The sequence below is a fragment of the Puntigrus tetrazona genome, chromosome 19, assembly GCF_018831695.1.
Source record: "Puntigrus tetrazona isolate hp1 chromosome 19, ASM1883169v1, whole genome shotgun sequence".
NCBI lineage: Eukaryota > Metazoa > Chordata > Actinopteri > Cypriniformes > Cyprinidae > Puntigrus > Puntigrus tetrazona.
In genome coordinates, this window is record NC_056717.1 from 9,863,193 (window position 1) to 9,891,051 (window position 27,859).

At 40.3% G+C, this 27,859-nt stretch overlaps 1 protein-coding gene across 4 annotated transcripts in view; it reads left to right on the top strand.

Annotated features, from left to right (window-relative positions):
- runx1t1 (RUNX1 partner transcriptional co-repressor 1) overlaps positions 1–27,281 on the top strand; it is a 51,630-nt gene extending 24,349 nt beyond the window's left edge. For 2 of the 4 annotated variants that reach the window (XM_043218066.1, XM_043218069.1), the window contains exons 2-11: positions 5,620–5,757; positions 7,851–8,092; positions 10,339–10,428; positions 14,022–14,203; positions 17,114–17,364; positions 18,458–18,555; positions 19,039–19,240; positions 19,399–19,467; positions 22,065–22,255; positions 23,268–27,281. In XM_043218066.1, coding sequence (XP_043074001.1) covers positions 5,620–5,757; positions 7,851–8,092; positions 10,339–10,428; positions 14,022–14,203; positions 17,114–17,364; positions 18,458–18,555; positions 19,039–19,240; positions 19,399–19,467; positions 22,065–22,255; positions 23,268–23,546 — 1,742 coding nt within the window. In that variant the 3' untranslated portion in view covers positions 23,547–27,281. The remainder of the gene's footprint in view (positions 1–5,619; positions 5,758–7,850; positions 8,093–10,338; positions 10,429–14,021; positions 14,204–17,113; positions 17,365–18,457; positions 18,556–19,038; positions 19,241–19,398; positions 19,468–22,064; positions 22,256–23,267) is intronic. The other 2 variants (XM_043218067.1, XM_043218068.1) reach the window with 2 other exon arrangements.
- Positions 27,282–27,859: the final 578 nt, after the last annotated feature.

The following is a 27,859-nucleotide window of genomic DNA, read 5'->3' on the forward strand; positions in this document are numbered from 1 at the left end:
CATTTACGGCGCGTTTAAGAGGCGGAATGATTCATACGTCTGTTGTAATCCAGAAATAACATCTCGGTTGGACGTGCTGCGGAAAGAGCCTGATGGAAGAGTGCAATCTCTTTAAATATTAGAGTGCACAGGTTGCTGTGCGCTGCGGTTGGTGGTTGGGTAGGTTGGTAACTCTTGAGTGAGCACAGACTGATGCAGGTCCCATCAGCGCATGTCATTTGATGGGATGGAATGGAACGTTGGCACACCACCTGGCGCTGGCCAAGTGGGGCTCAGGAAAACAATTGCGCCTGGGGAGAAGCCTTGAAAAGTGAGGGCTAGGGGATAGAGGGAACGAGACGGAGAGGAGGATGGAGATCCAAAGGGACAGGCTTTGTTGCAGGGAGAATGAGCGGAATAAGTGTTGGGAATGAGTTCCAGGAGGGTGGGGGCATACATACATCTTCCCTGACAAGCCGGCAGGGTTTGATGGGCCACGCTCCGCGCACCGTTCCATCTGGCGAAGATGATTGCATGGTGCATCGGCGTGCACAAGTTCATAATGTATTCATACCAACGCAGCACGCTCTCCCAGTTCACCCTCGGCCTCAGATACCTGAGACGGCACCTGAATTCCAATTATCCGAAGAGTCGATGTTCTCTCTCTGTCTCTCTCTCTCTCTCTCTCTCTCATTCTCCCCACATTACTGACTTCTTCATCTTTAATGCACGGCGGCTCTGAAGCGCAGCAGCTGGTTGTAACGCCACCTTCGTCATCTGCTTTCACGGCGCTATCTGTCCCGCGAGACGTCTCCTGTGAAAGGTGTTCTCTGTCTTTGCCTCCCGCACCTTGTGACCCTGATCTGATGAGCGCGAGTCCGCAATGAGCAGCCATCTTGTCAGCATTAGTATGCAGCTGATTGCGGCTTTAGCACGTCTTGCTTCATGTTAGTGGGCACAGCTTTTCTCAGAGGAGCGAAAGCAATGTTCCTATGGGGAGAAACCTTCCCTGAACTTCCTGCGAACACGTAACGTGTGGATTTCTGCATTGCTGCGGGCACTACAAAAATATAAGGCTGAATCATCACAGCCGATTAGGTTTCACAGAGCTTCTATACTAACTCGCTAAGTGAATAAGCAACTTTAGCTGGTGTGTGGGAGGATGAATGTAGCTGCAGCTTTGCCGGTTTTCACAATGACAAAAACGCTGAGATGCTTTAGTGTGATTCTTAAATTTGTAACGTGTTTGCACACAGGGATGGTTTTTAATACACAGGAAGAAAATGAATGAGATTATCTGTGACCCTCTTTTTTCCTCAAGTACTGCATGTGTACAGATGTCTGTTTATACCCACTGTGGAATGAGCTGAACGTTACTACTTGTGCAGTGAGTGATGTAAGAGACATGTAAGTCGAGCTGTGTGTGTTAAACATACGAACAGTGCCATGTTTTTTTCTGGTTGCGTTATCTGAAGAAAAGATCTAACACTGGTGCATGTATGAAAGAAGCAGACCAGACTAATAAATGAATAACATGAGAATTTTAAAGAGTGATGTTGATACGTAGGATACAAAAGTAAAGACTGTTAGTTTATATCTAATAATATTTTAAGCCAGAAAAACTGTTCATTATCCATTCCAGCACACTGACCAGACTGTAGATTAGATTAGATGTTTGGTTGGTTTGCTTTGGATGTAATTTTGTATTTTAAATATTCTGTGCAGATTATGTATTATTTAGTCTAATCGTCTCCATGAAACAAAATAGTTTTTATCATAATTCTGTATTTATTGTTTAAAAAAGAAACTTTAAGACACCTATGTGGTGTTTCTGATTTATGGCTAGTGGATGTTATTTAATGTAAGTACTATTTAAATGTCTATTGAATCACAAAGTTTTTTTTTGTTTTTTTTTATCTACTTCATGGCTGGCTGTGAAAACAGACAGCAAGCACTGCACTGACTGTTTCGAGCCTAGAGGCAAACTGACTAACTGACCCTGAAGGATGTGACTCAGTTCTGCACCAAATCATGCTGGTTTAGTAGTGGTCTCATAAAATAGTGTGAAAGTTTATTCCTCTTTTACTTCTGTGTGTGTTTTTGCATGCATATTGGGGATATAAGCACAAAGATACAAGGGGAACCAGTCACATCGTAGCAAGATGTTCACTGCCACTGTCGGGTCATGAAAAATGGCCAGGCGTGGAGTGAAGATGAGCGAGTCGGTGCTTTCTAATGCTCAGTTTGGCATGCCGTTTAATGGCGATCTATATTACTCGAGAGCTCTTTTGAAAAGCAATAAAAGACCTTGCCGAACAGGAAAATGGAAAGCACTTCATCGTCCTTCCTGGGAGCCACATTAAATCTCTTGCTGCATCAATATCCGCGGTGGCCCGCCTAATATTCATCTACTGCTCGTCCGCCAATTTCTCGTTTTGAAAGACAAGGTAACTGCCAAACAAATGCACTCTGTGCGTTAACTCCGCACAGATTAACTTTATGAAATCAGGGAAGGATGGATGTGCACTCTGCTATGTTTTTGAGCCTGTTTAAAATGCAAAATTGCTTCTTTTCCACTTCAAGTGGGAACTCATTTGAATTGAGTTATGCATCTCTTTTCCACAACATATTTGCACAGGCTACCACTTTTAGGTGGGTTTAATGTTGTTTTATTGGCAGTACTTTTTACTTTGACTAATAGGAGATAAAATATATAAAAAATACGCACATGTACCCTGCACTCCATACCATGTATGTAATACCTAGTTTTTCCAGACACTCTTGGCCTAATGGAAATAGTGAGATTATAATATAAAAGTCGAGAATGCTTTTACTTGAATTTTTTTTTTTTTCTTCAGATGGTTTTTTACAGTCATGGATTGTTCTTTGTGGAGAATCAATCCATCCTACCAGTATAAATGTGAGATATATTATGGCGATTATTATTTCACTCAAACATGGGATGACGCACACAATGAAAGTGCAATGCTTTTAAGTTGTCTGATGTGTAATATTTCAGGAGAAACAGTGAAGGAAATATGAAGCATAATGGATATGCTGGCTGACATCTGAATGGAAGACCTTCCACATTAACAGTCAGATTTCAGTGTGCATGATTGTGAACACACGTGTGCTTGCAGATTACAACCTGTTTTTTTTGCTCCTATCATCCGTTTCTGTCCGACATGAGGTTTAGACGCCTCCGGGTTGTTTCTCTTTTCCTGATTCCCAATCCAATCCCAACTTTGACCCAGATGTTAATCCACAATTACACATGTACATCCACAAGTTGCTTTTCATGTCGCCCTGGGCTCCTTCTGAGACCATAGCTGAATAAACGTATTTCCCGTACACCTTATCTGTCTTGGACAATTAATATAATTTTTCCCTATTTCGTTTGATATTTTCCAATTACAGCGATCTGACAGGCCTATTGGTTTAGAATAGCTTTCACACTAGTGCTTGGGCTATTTTATTAATTTCAGACTTGTACTGTGGATCTTGTGAATTATAGTGCCTGGACTTGTCACGTTGTTAACATTTCAATTTAATAACTGACCCCATACTGAGATTTTAATGTTGAATCAAGCCAGTTTCCTTTGCCTCATCCCTTTCACTGAATCATTCATTTCTATCATTGTGTTTTTAAATTAATATCATGGACCAAATGCAGAATTGCCTTATTAGAAATAATTATATGTCACATTGACCTTACCAGTAGTGATTTTTAACAGTAGCCTGTCCATCATATCTTCATTCCTTTTTCCTTTTCTTGTTTCTTTTAGTTTTTTGACATAAAAAAAGATAGAATCAGCACATGTGTAGGTGTGAGGCTAAAAAACCCTGCTGATTATTCTGTTATTTCTTTATCAGAGCAAATAAATGGTCGGCTTTGGCGGGGATAAATGGATGCGTTTATGTGTAATATATAAAGCTTAAGCTTCGTTTTTAGCGTGGATGACTCAATTGGGAAAGGATTGAAAGTGCATGGGGAACAAGTATGGGGCAGATTAAGCCTACACAGACACATATGTTTAGGATCTGGTGCACACATACAGCCACAGAGGTGTCTGGGGAATGGGAGGCATACAAAGCTAAAATTCCCACCTCCCATCTCCTGTGCTTTCCTGGTCTGACTGTACTTGCCTAAAAGCACCTGCCTTTTGAGATCATACTGCAATGTGTACATGGCAAGCAAAACAATAGCTGTTATCTTTAGCTGTGAAATATCTTTGAAAGGAGCCATTATCAACTGTCTGGATTTAATATTCTTCTGTGGAGTAAAACTTGCTAAAAAGAGAATGGTGTGTAAAAAAGAAGGTGTAAAACAGGAGCCCCTGCTGTTATTAGAGTCAAAGGGACACCCAGGACAGTTGTAATCAGGAAAGTCTGACTACACGCAGAATGTTCTCACAGCTGGTACAACGTGTGCATGTCTGTATGTAAGAAACAGAGAGAGCAAGGGTGCTGATGGGTCAGTACAGATGCTGATATTGTGAAACAACTAAAAGGAGACCACAGCATTAGTCATGACTTTCTGGAGTAAACAGCATCAAGATGTCACTTTGTGCACTGTCTAGGGTTTTTAAGTACCCTAAAAACTGTCACTGTTGGTGCTTGGCCAAAAACAACAACAACAGCAACAGAGGTTTGATGATTTAGTGCTTTGGACCTTCTCCAAACCAGCTCTGACCAGTGTTCTTTTAGTATTATTTGTGTACTATTTATTTTGAAGTACTTTTTATTGTATACATTGTAATTTACATTTTAATTTATGTTTTAATTTGTATACATTCAGATTTTAGTTTTTTATTATGCAATTTTGTCATTTTGTTATGGTTTTGGCTTTTGTAACATTTCAATGTAGTTTCAGTCTGTTTTTATTTCGGTGTGAGTTTTATTCATTTTAGCATTTAAAGCTCTTTGTCATTTAGCTACTAAAGCATTCTAAGGCATAATTCAAGTTAATATGTATATTTTATTTTAATTTAGCTTTATTAACAAAGGCAGTTTTTTTAATTGTTTAAGTTAACAATACCAACACTGGCCCTAACCCTCTGAGCAATTCGACAGAAGGGGCCAGAATACTTTGCTAGACCAAATTTGAAGAAATACTTACAGATGAGTAACCTCTTACAGAGCTCTCTATCTCTACCAAATGGCCACTTTGTCAAAATAGAGATGCTGGTCGGCATTGTGTTAGTTTTTGCCATGATCAGCTTTCTGTTTGTGAGCTTTTTTACACTGCGGCAGCAAGTTTTGCACATGCAATAAAATTCAACCTATTTCTATTATACTTAACCGTAATCAAGTGTAAAATGGGTCGACTGGCTTTTTAATCTGGAGAAATGGGGTACTTTAGACATTACATGTCTGTTGTAGATGCTGAAGACCTCTGTGGGGCTCCTCCAGATTTCTGAAACATTTTAATGAGAGTATTGCCGGTGTCTTTGATCATTAGGGAAATGGGGATGACAGCTGGAATTTGACTGGTGTTACTATCTATGAACTCTCTAAAGGCGTGTACCGTGTATGTAGCTGTGTGTGTGTATATCTTACAGGAGCTCAGGTGCTGTGGAGAGGCAGCTGTTGGGATATCACTGAGGTCTCACAAGAACTGTTCCACTTTTTCTTCTGCAGATCGCACTGAGAAGCGCTCCACCATGCCCGACTCACCTGCTGATGTGAAAACACAGTCCAGGTTAACTCCTCCCACCATGCCTCCCCCCCCTACCACACAGGGAGCTCCCAGGACCAGCTCCTTTACCCCCACTGCATGTGAGTACTAGCACACACCTGTACATGGACACCTCAACAGAAGACCAATGCATATGAATGACATAGAAGTATAAAATAGTCCTAAAATACCTTAAATTCCCTTTGGTTCTGTACGGTTCTGGTTTCGTCGTACCTTGAAAAGTGTGCGTATAAATAAATTTACAGCCCAAAACAGCCTAGCCAGATCATTGCCATGCAGATTTTCATACTTTATTCATTAAAAAGGAGTTTAAAGATTAAAAAATTGTCCCACGTATTTGTTGTAAAACTGAACATTTGGGCTTTCATGCTGAAATTTGGAAATCCAATCTACCTTCCAGCTTTTTACAGTTCTTGATGTGCCAATATTTTTGACTAGTTAGTAGTAAAAGAAATGTGCTTCAAAAATTAAATCAGTTGTGTTTGCATACAACAGAGCGTTGTACGGCAGCTGTGTTGAGTTCCAGTTGAGTTTTCGGATTCAATTTGAGTTTTGATTGACAGACAAGATAGAGCAGGTTACTTTTGGTATTAAACAAAGTCTCAACTATCACATTGAGCCTTTTTATAAAATATTCAAGCAATGAAATCCGTTTTGCAGATTATTAAGGTGACAGGTCGCTGTAGCACATACAGTCAAACAGTTCAAATGTTCAAATTATTCAAGTCCGTTTACATTAATCTACTCTTCTATCAGTTATGTTTGTCAGACAAAAATTATGTTATGATTGCTCGTCAGTCAAACCCCCTGCGAAGGGTCAACTGCAAATATTTGAATTTTCAAAATATTATTCTTTAAATACTAGTTCTGTGAAATGAGTGAAATTGTTATTTTATACTTTTTTCTTCTAAAAATATGTTTTATATTTTGCTTTATTTACTTTTGTTTAGTTATACATACTTTCATTATTCTCTCATTTTACTATGGTCAATAGGTGCAGGTTGCTTCGTGACGTTCGTGACAAAAAACGTACTTTAATGTCAGCGATAGAGGAAAAGCATCATATATCATTCCTATTATTGCTACTACTAATAATAGCTCCTTTCTAAGTTACTTTACAAAGACAAGGAATGACAGAACAAATCAGAAAATTACAATGCAAAGCAAATACAGAAACAAAAGAAATCAAAACACACAACCATAAACGTTATACAAGGCTTTAAGGCCTAACCGGTTGACTGGTCATTCAGATAATCCATCAGCTTTGATGATTTTAAAGAATGTGTAGTTTTGCACTCCCCTCGTTACAGTTGGCATGATTTCCCCTTGTCTTCTGACCTGCAGATTTTTGCTTCTGCCCGCTGGCTGATGCCACAAAGAGCATCACACATGGCAGCTCAGGGGAGCGCCAGAGCGGCTCGCTATCAAAGCCGTCCGTGCCACAGCCTCCCAGCACCATGTCAGTGTAATTGAGCAGTGGTGTGCTGTCAACAGCAGTAACACATTCCTCTCTCTGATGTTACATCCCTAAAAACAGATCAGTTGGACTCTGCAATTAGCGCTTATGAAAAAAGAGACAAAAAGCAAGCCGGGTCTGAAGCAATCCGGAGGCTTTTTAAAGGCAGACTCTAATTATACATTCTGAAGGTTTAACAAAGCAAGCGCTTTGATTTCCCCTCCATGTAATTGTTACCAGATGCAGCTCAAGTATCTCGTTTCTGTTCTGTTGGAGGGAGGCCAGGCAAACGAGGCTATCACGCAGCCTAATCTCATTAGAGAGACGTTGATTCCAAGCTGCATCCCTCCGTCGCGTATGTTTCTCATCGTGGCACGGGGGGCACTCGACCACATGTATTCTCCTCCTCTGGACTTAATATGTCTGATGTATGGAAGCAAGAACGCATGGCTTCCTTTTCAAAGCTGCCATGGCTGATTCAAAACAAATGTTCCACTGTCACAAGAGCCTCGTTCAAGCACCGTCAGTCACAGGCATTCATATGCCAGTGTCATTTTTGACAAAGGATCGCTTGCTGCTTCTTTTTAGGAATGTTCCTGCCAATGTTTGATATGAATTTTTTTGGTTTAGATCATACAGTGCGCTTGAGTTAAAAATAAATGCCTAAGTTCTCTTTACGGTATGCACTGTAGAAATAATTAACTTTCTGTTTTCTAGTAACGAATGGCACCAGTCACTCTCCCACTGCACTGAATGGAGCTCCATCTCCACCCAATGGTTTCAGCAATGGGCCTTCATCGTCATCTTCGTCCTCGCTGGCCAATCAGCAGCTGCCGCCGGCCTGTGGCGCAAGACAGCTCAGCAAGCTCAAGCGTTTTCTCACGACACTACAGCAGTTCGGCAATGACATCTCACCTGAGATTGGAGAACGAGTGCGTACCCTGGTGTTGGGGCTTGTGGTAGGTCTGCAGTCTCAGTGTGACACTTGCATGTTTTTTTTATTAATTGTCAAAACTTAATCTTTGTGTGAATGATAGGCTTCTATCTGGTGACATATGCAGGACTTCTCCAATCATTTAGACAGCTTAAACCCCGCCTTTGTGAATTTCCATTCATATGTCTCTGAAATAGGGCTGGGTGGTATAGCGACAATTATCGCAATTTATTTTTCTTCTGTTCATCTGTTTAGCATAGGGTTAAAACGACAGCATAGAGCGTTTATTTGCCGCTGAAACAGCGCTGTGAGATCCAGTGTGAAGTTCTTGAATTCAGCAAAGAACACAAATTACTTAAATGATTTAAACTGCTTTAAAGCCAGATGACAGTACTGACAAATAGGAGTAACCATATGGTTACATTTTTACCATGGTATTGAGGTGACCTATATGTTTGGCTTATATATACTAGATATACTAAATATACTAGGCTAAATCGTGTGCACAATTTACTATTTAGTTTCCTCGATTTATAAATTGAGGGAACGTTCATGCACACCATGAAGCAAATCCAGGGAACTAATTAGCAAATAGAGGTAGAGAACTAGTATTTGTGTTAACATTTTAGTAAATCGTGCACACAATTTGCTTTTCCTTGCATGTCATGTAAGGTAAATTAACGGTCTGATTTTCACTTAAAAGCACAAATAGCTTTCACTTAAAAGCAAAAATGTGCTTTAAACTTGAAGTAAATAAAGATTTTAAATTTGTGAAAATTGTTCATTTTGACTGATATAAATGCATTTATTTTTTGTCATATTGCTCCGCTCTCCTCTGAAATCTTAAATTCCACTCAACAACCAATGAGCTTAACCAAGTCCCCGCCCTATAGAACATTTTATTATTTTTTGCTAGTCTGTTTCACACAGATGTACACCACAATATGGAAGAAAATATCTGTTAGTACTTCCATTTCTTCTTGACTTTAACGCAAAAGGATTTTCTAACATAGTGTATATTGTGACTCTTAAGAAAAACAGGTGTCTCAAACCAGATACTAGTCATTGTTGTGTCTCCTGAAAAACTTACAGACAGTAGAAATTGATTTGTTTTGCTTTCTTGCCACCAAAAAGGTTTTGCCACCAAATCTTGTTTGGCTTCCATCATAGAAAATAAAGGTTTGTCCAACAGCAATAAATCAAATAGAACACATCTGTAGCTAAGTATAGCAATATAACAGAAGAAAGAAAAAAATCCACTTGACAAGATGTGCACCATAAGCTGTACCACAGCGTTATTTTCGTTAATATGTAGTTATGGAATAAACAATGGTGAAATAGCAGCCTGTACTAGAGGAGGGCTGCTTTAATTAGCCATTCCAAAGGAAAGCTCTTTTTTTTTCAGCGGGCATTTGTTTATTTTTTGCTGTGTCTACACACAGAGGCTTCCTTGTGTCCCCTTGGCTTCCGTGGCTCTTTTTAATTCGCTCCCCACTCTGCCTTATTGAAAAGAGTGACACACTTAATTAGCGCCGCCGATGCTGGAGAAAAGCTCAGGAGGCTTTCTGGCTGTCAAAACAGGCCGCTGCAATCTGGCCGAACAGATGTAAGCCTAATGTAACAAAATTCAGGTCTGGGAAATGAGGGGAGAAAAAAAAGCCTGTGTATTTTTCTCAAATGTATGACTCCCCTCTCTCTTTCCCATCTTTCCTTCCGCTAGCTCTCTTGGAAATAACATGTAGAAAATTGAAAATAGTGTCCTATCAGTGCTATCAGTCTGTTAAAAGATGATAGAGCAGAGAGCAGGAAAGATTGAAATTAGTAATTTCTCTTTTTTTTTACACTGCCGAGTTTAACAGGGGTGAGATATATTTCAGTTCGGTAGGGAATCTTTTTTTTTTTTTTTTTTTTTTTTTTTTTTTAAAGCCACATATCTTCTGAGTGCGTTACGATGTTTATGCCATGTTTTATCTCGCAGAGCAAGCTGCGCAGCGTGATACTGCATCTGTAGTTTTGTTTGCATACGTGTTTGCGCGCGTGCTTGTTGACGCAATGATGATGCGGTCAGCGCATGCACATGTAAAAGCCTCTAGATCAAACTTCCCCTTACGAGGCCTTTCACCACAGCCATCCATATGCCTCCCATTACAGTCTTCAAATCATTCAATCTTCAGCAGGATATAGTTTTGCCTCCAATAAGTAATATTATCGCATAATGTTTTCCACATGTATTCATGCGTGCACCGTCTTTTTTTCCCTCTCTCCCTGCAGAACTCCACTCTAACCATTGAGGAATTCCACTCCAAACTGCAAGAAGCGACCAACTTCCCACTCCGACCTTTTGTCATCCCCTTTTTGAAGGTATTGCACAAGCAATCTGGAAAACATTTAAACAACTGAGGCACAGATGTACATATTTCTCCCAGCTTTCCGTTTTTTTTTTTTTTTCGCTTCGCTTTTTAAATGGCCTAAGTGGATACGTGGTTTCCTCGTGAGCAAAGAGGCATCAGATTTCTTGATCGCTGGGACCTATTTTTTAATTTCTCATGATGTGAACCTACATTAATCAGTGTAACAGCACTATACGGGCCCGTCCCACTAAGCATTGTCTCTATTTATTCATATGTGCCGACGGACACCCTTGTTGGGCCGTCGCTTTTCTCACGCACCAAATTTTCGGAGGGCAGGGCACATCTGAAACCATTACCACAGTAAGACGATCCGTTGTCTGGGAGAATATCAACCTTTGCCCTCTCTGCTGCCCATTTGTCACTGCGACCCTTATTTCATTACAGTTAAATGTGTCTCAGGGCCTGTTTATGTTGGAGCACTTAACACGAACCATTCAAATAAACACTCTGCATATTATTCTTTCGACCATGGGAAGTATTTGAGTTACACATGCCATACTTTTATATCACATTATCTCGTTTGAATGTAGCCTGCAGAGCGAATGTTTAATTTGTTAATTTATGACATATGTAGCAAATAGACATCAGCGCTTGATAGAGATTAAATTCTCGCGAGCATATGGCGACTGCTGTATTCATCCACCCTCAATCGTTAGCCATTCGTTTTCATCTGCTTGTAAGTGACAGCTATTACGCACGGCGCTCCAACCTACCCGTTCCCCTCCCTCTTTGTCTAACCTTGACCCCCCTACCATCTTTCTCCCTCGCTTTGCTTTCTTCCGTCTTCCTTTCCATAATAATGAAATAAGCGACCAGTGGAGATGGATCAAATCTGTGTTGTTTACTCCATTAGACGATGATGGAAAGGGGTCCGTTTTGTTTTCGCGGCATGCCGTTCGGAGGCATTTCATCTTGTCCACTGCTTGTCCTGGCCGGCTCCGTCTCACAGAAATTGGTCCCATTAGAGGTTGGGCCGGTCGCTGACGGATGCAGAGAAGCATACAGGGACACTTCCCTGACTCTCTCGCGCAGCTCCACGCCATATGGTTACCGTATCATCCAGTCAGGAGGGGTAGTATCAAAGATGCAACTTGTGTTATTTTTTTTTTCTCGCTCCCTCTCTCCCTCTCGTCTAATTTTAGTGGTTTTCCTCAAAGGAGCCTTTAATGACAAATACCATATGGCTGTGGGAACAGGGGCTTTTATAAGTGTGCAGAAGCGCAGCTGCAACAATGTGCATTAGCAGCGTTTTTTCATTAGGCTAATGTTGTCTAGCGACCCTCCCGTCAGAGTTGGGTTTTGCGGGGAAGTGTTTACAGGAAGGGCAGCGTGCATCACGCTAATGATGTAATCCGAATTCGACGCCAGCTGACGGCCTTTGCGGTGATGGCTTTTGTTTATGATTTCTCTAAATGGATTCCTCGTCTGATAAATTTGTAATATTTAGCCGCCGTTTCGTTCAGCGGGCTCCAAAAAGCCTGTAAGCACATGTGTTCCTCTGCGGCTCTGTGCCTCATTGCTCAGAGACGTACTCAGCGTGACACAGTCGGCGCTTCACCACATGCTAGCGGTGCAGAGGAAGTGAGGATTACATATACGTGGCAAACTGCTTTGCGGCGTGTGTTTGATATGCTGCTTTCCAACTAGCTGCGTGCTAATGGACCACACAGGAGCTGGAGAACACACTCAAACATAATTGAAGCAAATGTCAAATCTTTGGATGCTTATAATTTAAAAAAATGGATAATGATAAACAAAAAAAAGCAAACTGGACTGTTCTAACTTTAAGCGTTTCTCATTCATTATCTTGAAATACACTGCAATAATGAATTCTTTCTCAGTGTTTCATCTTGTTTTCCAGTAAAATATCAAAACATTTTTAAAACAATCTCAATTAAAATTAATATCAAGTTTTGTTTTTTTTATAAAATTTGTCAAAATTAGGTGAGTTTAAACTAGAATTTTTCCCACTTTATATTGTATGGCTTTGACTACTATATACTTAAATTTAAATTAAACATTTAATTAATTAATTATTGTGTACATATATATTTTTACATTATACTTATATTTAAAAAAAAATACTTGTATAGTTACATCTGTAAGTAGTTTCTGTAATTACACTATTGACTTATCTCTTACACTTTAACCCACTCTTAAACCAAACCTGTCCCTAACCGGTCCCTCCCTAACCCATATCCCACCTCAATATCAACAGAAGTGTTTTACAGTACAATATGACCACAGTAAGTGTTGTACATTGTACTTATTTTGTGACGTAACAATATAGTAGTTAAGGCCACCTAATATAAAGTATGTATTACACCTAATATATAATATATCTCTGCTAATAGAGTAAAAACAAAACATTTTGTTTTATTTTTCTTACCCCACTGGCAGATATTGTAGTTCTTATTTATAAAGTCACTTAATTTTGATTATTTTTTTGGAGAAAAGTCATTTGCTTCTCAAGTAAATGGTTCTGGATATAAGACTGGGAAGCAAGACAAAAATACTGATTAAGAAAATCATTTTTGCAGTGTATGTTGTATGTGAACTGTCACTAACTATGAGGACCTCCATTTAATGAAAGTCTGAGGTCGCTGAGGGTCAAAGCAATTTCACTAGCCTCTGGTAATTATCATCATAACTACTAACAGACCATTACCTCATACAGCTGGCGACCAGGCAGTCCTTTATAAACAATCCCCTTCATTACCGTCATTAAAATATATCAGAATAACTTTTATTTATTTACATGTTAATGTTTTACTTTTTGGATTTTTGCCATTTAATCTGCATCATGGCCAGCACCTAAATTTTGTCCACGCTTTCTTCAAATTCTGTGCTTTTCGTTGTGCTTCGTTCAATATTCAATCAACGCACCGCTCCTAATTTTAGCCATTACATCACTGAAAAGGCGCACAGTGGGAGTACACTGAAGAATATTCCAGAGCTGAAAAGATGTTTGATTATAGTCTTAGATCAGAGTCACAGGCCATAGAGAAAGAAAAGAAAGAAAACAGAGATGAAGAAAGCACAGAAAGAGAGAAAATAGACATCATCCTCCAACTAACACCTTGTGCTGTTTAGATGCTGCAATAGTCTGACTGTTGCTGGATGGGGATTCACAAAAACCTTTCATCTGCCGTGAAAATGCTCCTCAGTGTGTCTTTGAAGTGGCGAGGCCTCCAAGTGCTTTCGGAGAAAGCCAAGCCAGCTAGTAATCACGACGGAGATGCAGAGGAAATGAGACAGAAAGAAAGCGAACGTTACCCCCCCACCTCCGAACCATCTGCTTTGAAGATGTCACTTTCTATGTTGACCATGATTGCTCATATCAAGGGCCCAGGGCACTAATGCATGTTTCAGGTCACAATAGAGTGCTGCTCGAAACGGGCGAGAGTGTCTTTATTTTGGAAGAATGTACCTGTAATGATAATAATGAGTAAACAAAAAAACGGTGTTTAGAGCCTCTGGCTACGGACAGCTTCATAGTGCTACATCTGCTCAGCACATCCTGACCGCTATCTCCCCCTACAGGCCAACCTGCCGCTACTGCAGAGGGAGCTGGTGCACTGTGCACGGCTGGCCAAGCAGAACCCGGCTCAGTATCTCGCCCAACACGAGCAGCTTCTGCTGGACACAAGCACCACGTCACCCGTCGACTCGTCTGAACTCTTGATGGACGTCAATGAGAACGGCAAGAGAAGAACGCCTGACAGGTGAGCCGAACTGTGAATGAACATCACGATCAATCAGTCATGTAGTTTTGTTGGTATTAGAAAAAAAAAAAAAAAACTAATACATGTGACCCTGGGTATACATATATATATATCACTTGGGTATATTTGTAGCAATAGCCAAAAAATACTGGTCAAAATTATTGATTTTTCTTTTATGCCAAAAATTATTAGAATACTAATAAAAAAATTAAAATAAAATAAAAGTTATTTTGAAGATTTAATACTGTAAATATACTAAAACTTCATTGATTAGTAATATTCAGTGCTACAAGCTCCATTTGGACAACTTTAAAGGCAGTTTTCTCAGTATTTCGATTTTTCTTTTTTCCCTCAGATTCAAGATTTTAAAATAGTTGTATCTCGGACAAATGCAGATAAATTCTATCTTATTCTAACAAACCATACATCAATGAAAAGCTTAGCTTTTAGATGCTGCTTAAATTTCAACAAATTGACACTTATGACTGGCTTTGTGGTCCAGGATATAAATACATTTCTATTGTTTTTAATATTATGTTTTCTTTACAAAAAGACAGCAAATTTACAAATATGACTATCACAAGTCATTGGACAGTTTAAATTCAAAATAACAAAGTTACATTTATCACAGAATTTGGCATGGTATAGTAGTGCATAATCATCTAAAGTGAGTTGTAAAGACTAAAGTGAGTTATAAAAGCTCATAATAATTCATTCTTTGTATAGGATTGTTAGCAAGTGGCGCCCACACACAACTATAGACTAGGAACTGATGCTTGTAAAACAGCTGGAGGGCTGTAGAATTGTTGCAGCAGGTTATGAGTGTCTATATTGTCATGCATCATTTGGATCCTCATCCTTTAATGGAGCAGAACCAAGAGGAACCAGACACATCTGGAGAATGCAGGTAGATTCTGTAGAGGCTTCCTGTTGAGATGAACATGAGTGAGAATTTACAGTATAAAACTAGAGCAAAGCTACATGTCTGTTGCAGCCCAAGAGAAAAGATAAAAAAGCGTTTATATATCAGTTCACTCCCTCGAGCTCAGAATTATTTCTTCCTTTCAGTGAGGAAATATAATTTTTAATATGCTATCTTATATGAATACATATCAGCTCAGGTCCCCACGGTTATTAGAGAAGAATATACAGCTCTCTATTTTTCTGTTTCTTTATACCTGTCTTTTTTTTTTAATGTAATGCCTGCATTTTTGCGTGAGCTCTAATGTATGGCTAGGTGAGCCTGGGGACATGGCTGATAACACATACAGATGAGACTCAGCTCAGATACGGCTGGCTAAGCGCTTCTGTTTCTGCTTAGCTCGGCTCAGCTCAACTCGACTCTCCGCGCTCAGAATGAGGAGGTGCAAAATAAAGAGAAAGCAATATTGGAATTTGAAAGGGAGCAATGCTGTCCTTAATCACGGAGCACAATGTACGGTCACTTCAGTCTGATTAATATCAAAGGAATCGGGAAACTACGGCTACGGAAAGAAGCGCAGCGCACAATGCATTCTTAGTACGACTCTCCTCATTTAGAAGAGAAATGTGTGCCGAGGCTTATTTGAATAAAATATTCCATTGTGCTGCACAACCCCTATATATTTGAAAATCCCCCAAAAAAAGGTGAATTCAAAATGAGGTTCAGATTTAGTTCACAGCTCCACACAGTCTTGTAAACTAAGGTAATTTAGGATGTTACCTGTGATTTTAAAATGTTTACACAGAAGGATTGTACAAAGATTTGTACTATTTGTACCTTTGCCTAAGATTTGTATTTAATATATTTGAAATAAGTCTCTGTTCAATAGTAATAATGTAAAACATCAATAAATAGACAATGATGATAATAAATAAATCATAAAAAGAATACAAATTTTATCTACATAATATATGTACGTGTATTTCAATTTAAAACATTGAAACATTTTCTCCTTATATATATATATATTTTGTATTGTAATTGTTTGTGTAGCAGAGAATATTTCACGCACCTTAAAATGCAAAAAAATAAATAAAAATGAAAAAATGAAGTAATATTGGGAAATTCAGACCTGTGTAATAAAATACAATAAATAAATTGCAAATTAAATAAACTAATGGAACAAAAAAAGACATGGGAGACATGAGCGCATGGAAATCACATACCGTACCTGAATCAGAGACACAAGTTCATGAAGAATAGATTGAATTAGAATTGGTATTAAAATGTATGAGGCCGGGGTAAAATAAGGCAGCTGTGTTTTTGGAGGTGTGGGTGGAGGAGAGAGGTGGCTTTGAGGAGCATATGGATGGTGATGGATGCGCATTAGCAGCTCATAAAAGCAGCTCATTAGGAAGTTCAGTGTTTTTCACAGGTCCGCCTCACAACACACACACACACACAGCGACTCACACGAGCACCAGCATCTGTGAACACCTGGACCCGTGACACATGAAAGTGAAGGGCAGAGCAATGTGAAAGCCCTAGGGTCTAGGTGTGCAGAGCGAGTCCTGTAAGTGCACATCTCTTGCGGTCCTTGTGTGCTCTGTCAAGACCTCCTTTTGCTGACAACAAAGTGCTCGGCGGAGGCATAGAAGCTGCTTTTCTACTTAGCACATTAGATGACAGACTCTTACTGCCTTAGGTGCAGCTTCACATTCTCCCTCGACCCACAGCAGAGGAAACTACATTACATCAATGAACACACTGTCCTCAGAAGACATCTCGGTGTCCGTGTCTGTAGAACACAAAAATAAAAGACAATAAAAGTCTGTCTATCTGTCTGTTTATCTATCTGTCGTATCATTCTATCGATTTTTCATTCTATCATTCAACCGTTTTATCCATCTTAACATTTACATCAGTCTAGTGTTCTAACTGTTCCTTTCTTCCTATTTCTTAGTCTGCATTCTTCTGTCTCGTTCCAGAACCAAAGAGAACGGCTTTGAGCGGGAGCCGCTCCATCCCGAGCACCCCAACAAGAGGCCCTGCACTATTAGCCCCGGCCAGCGCTTCAGCCCCTCCAACGGGCTCTCGTACCAGCCCAACGGCCTGCCGCACCCCACCCCGCCCCCTCCACAGCACTACCGTCTGGACGACATGGCCATCGCACACCACTACAGAGACTCCTACCGCCACCCCAACCACCGCGAGCTCCGCGACCGCCCTCGGCCTCTGGGTAAGAGAGAGATTACAGCAGCATCTGGGGACAGCCATTAATAAGAGCGTTACTGTGCTATGAAAGATTGTTAGAGTCTGAGACGTGCAATATAACCTCCTTCTCCACGGCTGTGGTCACCAGTGCCTCCAATCCTCAAACATTGTGAATAACATATTCCATTTTGATGCAAGACCCCTATAAATTTGGTGAGGGTAAAAACAAGCTTCAAATAAAATGAGGCTCAAATTCAGTTCATAGTCTTTCATAGACACCAGTAATATAGAAAGTCACAGTAAAAGTTTTTTAAAGGAAAAGTTGCTTACTTGATTAAATAAATAGTAACTAGTAATAAAATGTAAATTAAATGTAAAAAAATAATACAGTAGACAAATAGAATGTTACATGTCATTTATTTTACGAAAAAAAGGTACTTAATAAGCAATGATTACAAGCAATGATATTGATGTGTGTGTATATAGTATATCTATTATATCTATTTTTTCCTAAATATACACATATTACAGTATTCACACACATTTAGTAAACAAAAATGTAAAAATGTTTATTTTGTATGTGTATGTGAATTACATTTCTCAGATTATTTTGAGAAAATAAAAGCAACAGAAGCAACATTCTCCGAGGCTGAATTTGCCAATGCCTCAAATCCTCAAAAGTCCACTGCATGCCACTCAGACTCTTAGAAGTTAAACCAGGCAAGGCTTAGTTGGATAAGGAACATAAACTTCTTTAAAATGATTTGAGGTTTACATAAAACCAACTCTCCATATCGGGTTTAAATGTGCTAAAAATACTCAAGCACGTTAGCCAGTGATATATGCAGGAGATATGCATAAGCCTGGCAGCTCTGGTGCTATGTGGAGAGAGCAAGAGAGCGTGCCCGCAGGCTGCATGGGAGAGAGGAGTGAGGGATGAGAGCGTGTGAGGAATGAAGAGTGTGTGAGCGATGGAGGATGTCAGGAAGCGGGTGAGCTATGGCTGTGAAACAGACGGGCACGACATGCTGCTGAGGGCAAGCAAGAGAAATGGAAAACCGAGGCCCAAATAGTAACACGTTTAACACTCGCTCTCTTTTTCTCTCGTTCTGTGTCAGGGATGCACGGCAGCACGCGCCAGGAGGAAGTCATAGATCACAGACTCACAGACAGAGAATGGGCAGAAGAGTGGAAGCACCTTGACCATGTAAGAAAAGTAATAACCTTTTTTATTACTATCCAAAGTATGAGTGTGTGAGAGAGAGAGAGATAGAATATGACACAAGGAGTGTGTTTGCTGGTATGTTTCTGTGTTTGCATGATTTTTTTTCTTTTCTTGCAATCTTCTACAAAGCAACAATGAGATTATATTGAGCTCAACTGGAGATGTTTTTTGCGAAAGATACATTTCTTTAAATTTTTCAAAAATATCTATATTAATTTACAGTTTTGTCTAATGCGTTACAGAAGAAACATCAGTTGTTATTTAAGATGCAACATCTCCTGAGCTATAAAAGAGCAGCTTCAGAGCATTAACTTTTGTCAGGGCTTGGAATCAGTGCTTTAGTGAATGTAAACATATAGAGGTGAACCATCATTCAATGCCAGCCTTTAACATAGTGTTTTTTCATCTAAATTTGTAATTTGTATTTAGAGCAGATGTTGTGTTGGTAACATTCTGCCTGTTTCTCCCCCACAGCTCCTGAACTGCATTATGGATATGGTGGAGAAGACACGTCGCTCATTGACGGTGTTGAGGAGGTGCCAGGAGGCAGACCGGGAGGAGCTCAACTACTGGATCCGTCGTTACAGTGATGCTGAAGATCTTAAAAAGACCAGCAGCTCCAGCAGCAGTCAGTCCAGACAGCAGAGCCCCGCCAGCCAAGAAAGCAATGCTTTAGGTAACACTTATTCAGCATAAGAAGTTAGTATGAGCTGTCTTTATCACCTGAAAAAACGTTCTGAAGATAATGTAATGATCAGTTATTTTGACAGGAAAATTGGTTGTACCATGTATTGAGTTCATTGTAAATGAAGTGTCCTTTCTACTCTCTTCCAGACGTTCATAGGGAGCTCCTTCACAGGCCAGTGTCTGGATATGTACCTGAAGAAATTTGGAAGAAAGCCGGTTAGCATGCCATCTTTTTTTCTTTTTCTTTTTTTGCTTGAACATGCACACACACTCATAAGCACAGGTGGAAAATCAAAGCTAAATTATTCAGACAGAGCTCTTTCAAAGCCTGTCTGTGATTTAAAAGCTCTCTGAAATTCAATCAGTCAGTCAGTTATTTGTATGCAGAACTGCAGAGTCAGGTGGGAAGCTGGTCGGTGTCGCACCAAACTCTGTTGTGATCTCGATATAACAGTTGTTTTCCTGAGATCAGAGTTGTTCTCTCAGGGGGGAAGATTACATTTAAATGCGCAAATTATGCATACATAAAGACGTTGGAACACTAGAAATAAAAAAAAAAGTATAAAAGCATGAATATTAGCATAATATTAATGTAACAGTTAATAAAAATGTTTTAAAGCTACAATTATAGGTTTTTTATGCATATTTGCAAAAACTTACAATAGAAATAGAAGAAAAGTTATCTTTTACAGACAAAAATAAGATTTCGTCTAGCATTTAATTTAAAAACCAACATTAACAAAAATCTTGAGAAGCAGATATAGCACTTGGAAGGTTAAGTCGTCATGTGTTTTGTTTAAAAGATTATTTAAAGCCAGCATGATGAAAAATCTTTAGAAGCTGATAAAACCCTTGGAAGGTTTAGTGGGTTTTAAAGTGTCTGCCTGTTTTTGTGGCATTTTGTTTGACTCCTGTAACGTTCCCCGAGTCGTGTGTTGGGCAGTTCAGTGATTGGCTTCACTGGAAGCACCTCTACACATTCCAACAGTGATGTCAGATCATAAAGCTCTTTTATTGCTCTGGCTGAATAGGACACATAAGTGCTCCCAGCCTTTACAGCACTTCAGCACTCCTGCCATTAGCTGTGCAACAGGCTCTCAGCTCTCCACGGCACTCTGTTTTATCACAGCAGAGGAGCTGGTTAAAAGACGGATAAAGATATTAAAAGGCTTTGTTTAAAGAGCAGTTGATCTGTGTGAAATATGACAAGTGATGGATTCTGTAATAGCAGATTGTTTACCTTGGCCTCGTACACGACAGAGGCATCTGCTAAAGCAGTTTGTCTTTGCTGTGTGGTCTTACCAAAGGCTTTATAAAAGCAAACAAGCCTTTCCATGTAAGCGATGTTACAAAAGCTTGTTCTAGCTAATACGTTGCTTTCGCATCAGTAACGCCCTAAACAAATCACCACAGATTGAAAATCCATCTGAATGGTCATATATAAATGCAATAAAATGTATCAGGGAATGTGGTGCATTTTCCGTGACCTCAGCCCATCAAGAAGACGACTTTGTGCACCAAACCACCATGGTTTCACAATTCAGTCCAATCTTGATAAAAATGTCCCTGGCTCTATAATCCTTCATATTTAAGACCAGGGAGGAGGGTCTGCGCAACCGCAGCCGTCCATTTCTTCAGAACAAGAGACTCCATGACAGTTTGGTCTATTAAAGCTCCTCAAGAACAGCACGCTTTTTTGGAAACCATTGTGTGCCTCTAGTGATGGCTACACAACTCAAGTTAAAAGTGTTTAAGAGTCACAACTGCCTTAAAGCGGTCTTCACAAGTTGCCACAGTGTAATGAGGGGTGAATGTCCTTTTTTTTTTAGAAAGATTGTGTACAGTAGGTGATGAATATTCAAGCCCATTCTCGCACAGTGCCATATCCTGATCTGCATGGGCCTTTGGGGGCGCAATTGAAATGCATAATTTAAATATAAATTGCCCGATTTGCATATGCAATTAGTCAGGCTGCAGCCTTGAACAATGAAAACAAACAAACACAAAAAAACCCTAGTCTGCTCTTGAGATGAGTTTTCCAGCCAGAAGTATTTACGGTTAATGGGATAACAATGTAAAAGTACAGATAAAGTACGAGTTCAAGGAAATACATTTATACTTCAGAGGGAAAAATATCAAGGATTACCTGTAATCTGCCTTGTGCACTACAGTCAAGTCTTTGGTTTGAGGCAAAACCAAAGCACTTTTTCTTGTTTATTTGTATTCAGCTAACACAGAAAGTCGTCTGAGCCCATTCAAATAAAAATTTCTATTTCTAATTAATCCCCAGATTAATCTCTCAGCTGCTTTTGAACAAAACAAGCCAATAGGATCAATTAAACAACATAAAAATAGATTTCAAAATGCGCGATAATTAGCTGTTGAGTTACTTTAAAGGAATTAAAATGTGAGATACTATTGTTAGGTGATTGTGTGTGGGTATGTATATATAAAGAGAGCTTCTTAAAGGTTTTTTGGCATTAAAGTGGATTTCAGTTGTTTAGTTTTTTGTACGCCTGCCATTCATACATGTATACATCTTTGGCTGTTGTTGTGAGATATGAAGTGCATGTGCAGCTATGTATTTCTGCCTGGTCTAACCCTTAAAATTAGCTTGATGTAGACAGGTTGATTTAGTCTTACATTATAAAACCTGTTCATTTAGATGTTGTAGTTTCGATAGAAAAAAATCTGATTTACAATGTACAGCAGATTACGTTACGTTAACATGAGTTATTCTCTCTGAACTACAGAACTGTGGGTTTCTGTAGCCGTGCCCTGGACACTTAAAAGCACTGTGCTCTTTCTTTCAGAAGAGGCTGTGAATGAGGTGAAGAGGCAGGCCATGTCTGAGTTGCAGAAAGCCGTGTCGGAGGCCGAGCGCAAGGCCCACGAGATGATCAGCACCGAGCGAGCCAAGATGGAGCGCACGGTGGCCGAGGCCAAGAGACAAGCGGCAGAGGACGCGCTGTCAGTCATCAACCAGCAGGAGGACTCTAGTGAGGTAACAGCTTGTACGCCTACCGCACATTGTTATTGTATTAGCGAACAGCTGCAGCATTCACGTACTGCACAATGATTCATTGGGATGGAAATGTATTCCATAATTGATTATATTTTGCATTATATATCATCTTGGGGATTTTATTTTATTTTATGTAATGTGCACTTGGCTGGCCTGTTTTAGTTTCGTGGCTTACATTCGATCTCCTTAGTATGAAAATCTTTGGATATCATATGAAAAGCACAGGGGGAAGAGAAGGTGTCCCAGATAATTCCTCATGCAGCCCGGTGTCACGCAGAGCCGAGGAATATAACATTGCATTTATCACCTCAGGCAGAGCGGCGCTTTTCCTTCTCTAAATGAAACATGTGGACAGTTAAGGTGGTACTGATTTGGATGAGGGAAATTGGGAAGGGAGCGCCGAGTGTCTGCGCACAGCGGGGGTACGGCTCGTTTAATCAGTTAGCAGAGAAAGGCGGCACGCATCTGAGTTTAATTGCACGAGCCATGTTTATGCACGTCCCCCCGGAGGATTGCGTCGGTAGCCGTTTATAACTCTGGCTTCTCGTCTCTGGGACGCATTCGAGACTTTGCGATAATTGCTCTTATTTGGCCCAGAGACAAACACAAAGAGGCCACAGTGGTAACCTGAGTGGTTTCTGTGTGATCTTTGAGCGTTTTGCAGTTAACCTGTTACAAATGTGTCCTCACGTAGCGCCATGTGGAACTTGGTAAAATGACTGCATTTTTCCCCAGCTAGCTCATTATTTCCGTGTTTTCAAAGCAGGGAGATCCAAAGAAAAATAAAGCAGAATTCTCTATTTAGACTTAAAGTCAAATGGGAAATGTTTGCTGCTAATGAGCCGAGACTTGCGCTCGTTTTTCTCAAAGGTCTGCGCATCCATTATTTCCTAATTGGGATAATACCCATGGAAAGAAATGCACAATTTTTTTGTTGTTGATTTGAATATATCACAGCTTAAACCTCCCTTCCCCCTCTTTCTCGCCGCAGAGCTGCTGGAACTGCGGGCGCAAGGCGAGCGAGACCTGCAGCGGCTGCAATACGGCGCGTTACTGCGGTTCCTTCTGCCAGCACAAGGACTGGGAAAAGCACCACCACGTATGTGGCCAGACTCTGCAGGCTCAGCAGCAGGGCGAGACCCCCGCCACCGTCAGCTCCTCGGCCACCCCCAGCAGCGGTGCAGGCAGCCCGGCGGATACACCGTCCGCCGCTACCCCTCGCTCGGCTACGCCCGGCACACCCTCCGCCATAGAGACCACGCCGCGCTAGAGCCCCGAGCGGGCCGTTCCTGATGCCTCAGACGACTGGGGACTGACTCACCTGCCTCACTCGCTCCAAAATGCTAAACCTAGCGCACTAACAAAGAAGAGACTGTACTTAGGGCGATCACCCCACAGGAGGTCCATTTCGGGTCATATTGACTTGCCATGATAGAGAACGCAAAGATATTCTTTGTTTGAAATTCTCATTGTTCTTTATTGTTACTACAGCTATTATCGATTACTGTTGATAATGTCGTTTATTGTTGTTGTGGCTCTCTTACATTCTTGTAAATAAGAAGACAAATGGAGTAGACAGCCGGGACCTCTCGATGAGTATATCTGACCTCCCCTTCGTTCCGTTTGTTTGTCATTTTTTTTTCCTCCTTCGTTCCGTTCTCAAAGCTCTTTATCCGGTAGCTGGGATATGAAACTATTTGACCTCATTAAAAGACACTTTAAATGACAAAAACCAAGGAAATACTTCATAGCTGATGTAAGCAAAGACTCTGAATATTATTAAGACAAAAAGACAGCGTTCCTTGTAAAGAAGAAAGACAACACAATGTTGCTGAGAAAAAAAAACACGCCAAGATGAAGGGCATCTGCGTCGGACGTGGTGGAGTAGACGGCGGACGGCGTTTCTGGCTCGCGCGCTGAACTCTGCAGATGTGCAGCAGATTGTGAAGGAACGCAGATGTTCGTCCCTCTCCTGCAAGATAATATCCAGGTCAATGGTCTGAGAAATAAAAAGCTGTTTCACTGAGGAATGTAGGGGCGAGGAGGGCCCGTGCTGGATGTTGAGTACCGCACGGCGCAATGAAGGATGCGCTCTGAGCCCTGATCCCAAATGCACTCCATCAGCTCCCTAAACAGGAAGTGAAGTCATCGGCCCACCAGAGCAGGACTGTCAGAACCTCACTGTGACAGCCGCTGGGAAACAAAGGGCTGAGAAATTACCCATAAATCACTGGCTGTTGGAGCCCTCTCCTGTCCTGCCAATCTCTAGCCCCACCATCCGTCCTCGTTCTGCTTCTTTTTGCCGTTCTAGATCTCATTGTGTTAAACACTTGTGTCCTGTGCCGTCTCCAATGGTTATTTATTGTACATGTGCTGGACAATTGTGACAACGCATTAATAGTTTAAACCACAGTCACAACTTTTTAGTCTTTCTAGGTGCAAAAAGGAAGAACATATTTTCTCTTTTTTTCTCTCGCTCTTTCTCTCTCGCAAGCTGCTTTTCTATTCGTATGTGTTTGTGCTAGTCCCCTTGTAGTTCTCTAAGAAGAAAAAACACTTTTCCCATTGTCCTTCGAAAGACAAACGCTATCTCTCAGAGCTGCTACTTCAGTCTCATTCAGATGTTTTTTCTGAGAACTAGCATGTTACATGGAATGCTAACATAAATGTTTTTGTACATGGGACGTACATAAATGTATTTGCACTGTCACGGTTTCTCTCGGCATGCTTCTTTTTGGCAGTTTTTTTTCCATAGGAGTTTCACTTCATAGGTTATCTTTGGAGTGCTTCGTTACATATCTGTGATTTTCTTTTCTTGTTAAAAAAACAGAGAAAAATCTATGAAAAAAAAAAATAGAAAAAAAAAGAAAATAGAAAAAAAGAAAACAGAAGTATCACAATCTGCTTTTGTTAACATTTTTTTCTAAACATTTTGCTTTGAATAGTTAAGGACAGTGCATGCATATGCATACTGAACGCTATGGTATATGTTGTTTTTGTTTTCTACAAAAAAAGAAAAAAATGTACAAAAAAGACACTAACTTTCCAAATGCAGAGGTGAAAAACAGACAGCTTTAACACTGCAGAGCACCAGGATACACAGTATTACAAAAGAATTAACATGGAAGACAGCCAAAGACAGACATGAAGGACCAAAACCTGATTTTATCCAAGATTTAACCATGACAAAAGAGACTCACTCCAATGCATTCTTGTTTTCTCCACGTGTTTATCAGGGGAAGCCACACTGAGCAATGTTTCCATTCGAAAACCTTTAACTCTCCCCTGTCCAGAGCCAAGACCAGCCCTATTGAGCTCGTAGGGAGGAGGAGCCACTCAAAACCATGTAGCAGTTCCTAAGAAAAGAGGCTTTCACGTGTGGATGAGGCGGTCTGAATGATTGAGCAATAATCGAAAAGTCGGATCCCATATATAGATCCTGCAGGGCGAGTTTCATTGTTGTCTTTTTCTTTCCGTATCATTCCTCGAAACGGATTCGTCGTAAGAACGCCGCTCCGAAAGGCAACCAGCCCGACCCAACCGAAGCTCTTCTCGTTCATGAACGGCGCATAACCAAACCTTCAAGTGTTTCAGTTCAAGATTAAAAGCCATGTGAGAATCTAAAACGAAACAACCTCGTCAATGGCTTAAGAGGAAGAGGGGTCTGAACGGGCACTTAACTGCACTCTGAGGGGCCACACGTCCCCCAAACCATGGTGCTAAACGCTGTGCATTTGACCTCTTAGGAGGAGTGGCTGGCTCTGGACGCACTCCCGGCCTCCTCCGGCATGCTACGGTTATATAATCCAAAAAAACGTAGGTGTAAGACACCTGTCCGCATCGCAAGAGAACCTGCCAGCTAAGCTGTTTTGAAACACTATTTTTAAAAAAAAAAAAGACATATAGTTAGTGTAGTGAGTTCGATCAGGGTGACCTGAATAAAATAAGCACGGACGAAGCGTTAAGTAACTCCTCCTTCTCCTTCCCAATCTAGTACGTCTGTTTTGCTACAACCTTTTTTCCTCGGTGGCAAAAAGTCTCACTCTACCTCTGACAGCACGTTAGGAGCACCAGTCGCTGAGCGGACACTGGTCTAGTCAAACCAAATGGGCACATGAGAACAGGACTTAAACCCAAAGTTAAAAGCTCATATAGCTGCAAACCATATCACTACTTGGTAACAATGCAGACCTCATGAGAAAAAAAAAGAATTAATAGAATACGTAAAATAAAAAAAAAATGAAAAAAATAAAAAAATAATGTTATGTTCATTTTAAGTTTGTCACGTGTACAAATCGCTTTGAGTCAACTCAAAAGGAAAAAAAAAGGATTTCAGAGTGTTGACTCCATTTGATATACACTATAATTAATTCAATCCATGGTCAAAGATGAGAAATCATGTGATATATTCCTATTGCCCTCCTCTTCTTCTGCACCCCCTTTTCCCCCATTTCTGTCTTCTGTTGTGAGACACGCTTGGCCGCTCGTCGGTGTCGTTTAGGTTCGTGTTTATGGGGGATTCGCACCAAACGTGAGCGAAAAGTTACGGCTGGTGAATTTGCGCATGCCTTGTTTGCCAGGTGTTACTTTTTTATTTTCTCCAGTTTGTAAAGTGAATTAAACTTTGGGATAATAATGGGACAGCGGAAACATTAAGTGAAATGAATTGGTCGGGTGGGTTCAGGACGGGCAGTCGTAGGATTCTTCGAAAATCTTTATTGTGAAAAAAACTCATGAAAGTCGTTGTGCAATACTTAACGTAAACATGAACCACAGGTTACAGGTGGGCTGGGAGGGTGTGGACTCTGACGCACCGTTTCCGAATACTCTAGGGTTTTTGAGTCTACTATGTCAGAACTGTGGTTTCTTGTTTAATCTGTTTTCTTTATTTTATTCTCTCATTTTTGGGGGCTGTAGTAAATGGTCTGTCAGTCTGTGAATCTTTGCAGTATGATTCTGGTATTGTTGTACTCTTTACTGTGTAATAAATATGTTCATACCTGCATTGGAGACTGTATTTCATTTAGTCTCTGTTTACAAAAAGCTCTACATGCATACGTTCTGTTTGGATTCATTAATTTAGCAACAAATTAGAAATACAACAGAAATTTGTTTTAAAGCAGCAGGAGCATGTGAAATGCAAAGATTCAGGATTGTTCGAAATGGTACAGTAAGAAAGCACCAGTAAATGAGATGGTATTTAGGGATTTTATCAATATGGTGTCATGGAAAGATTTGGATAGATCTTAATATCTTAAAACCACATGGTAATTTTAATTTTCTATTTTTTATTGAATATTCAGATACAGTGCCTTGTGAAAAGTATTCGTACCCTTTTTTACATTATGTTGCTGCCTTATGCCTTTTTTCACATCAAGCTACAGCAGAACTGTACAGCAAAAAGCAGGTTTTTAACATCTTTGCAAATTTATTAAAAACAAAAAAACTAAAATGATTCCATTTCATAAGTATTCATACCCTTATCTGGGACAGTTGAATTTTAGTTTAGGAGCATTCATATTGCTTGTAGATGTTACTACACTTAGGGTGACGTGAACCTGTGGAAAATTCAATGGGTAGGAT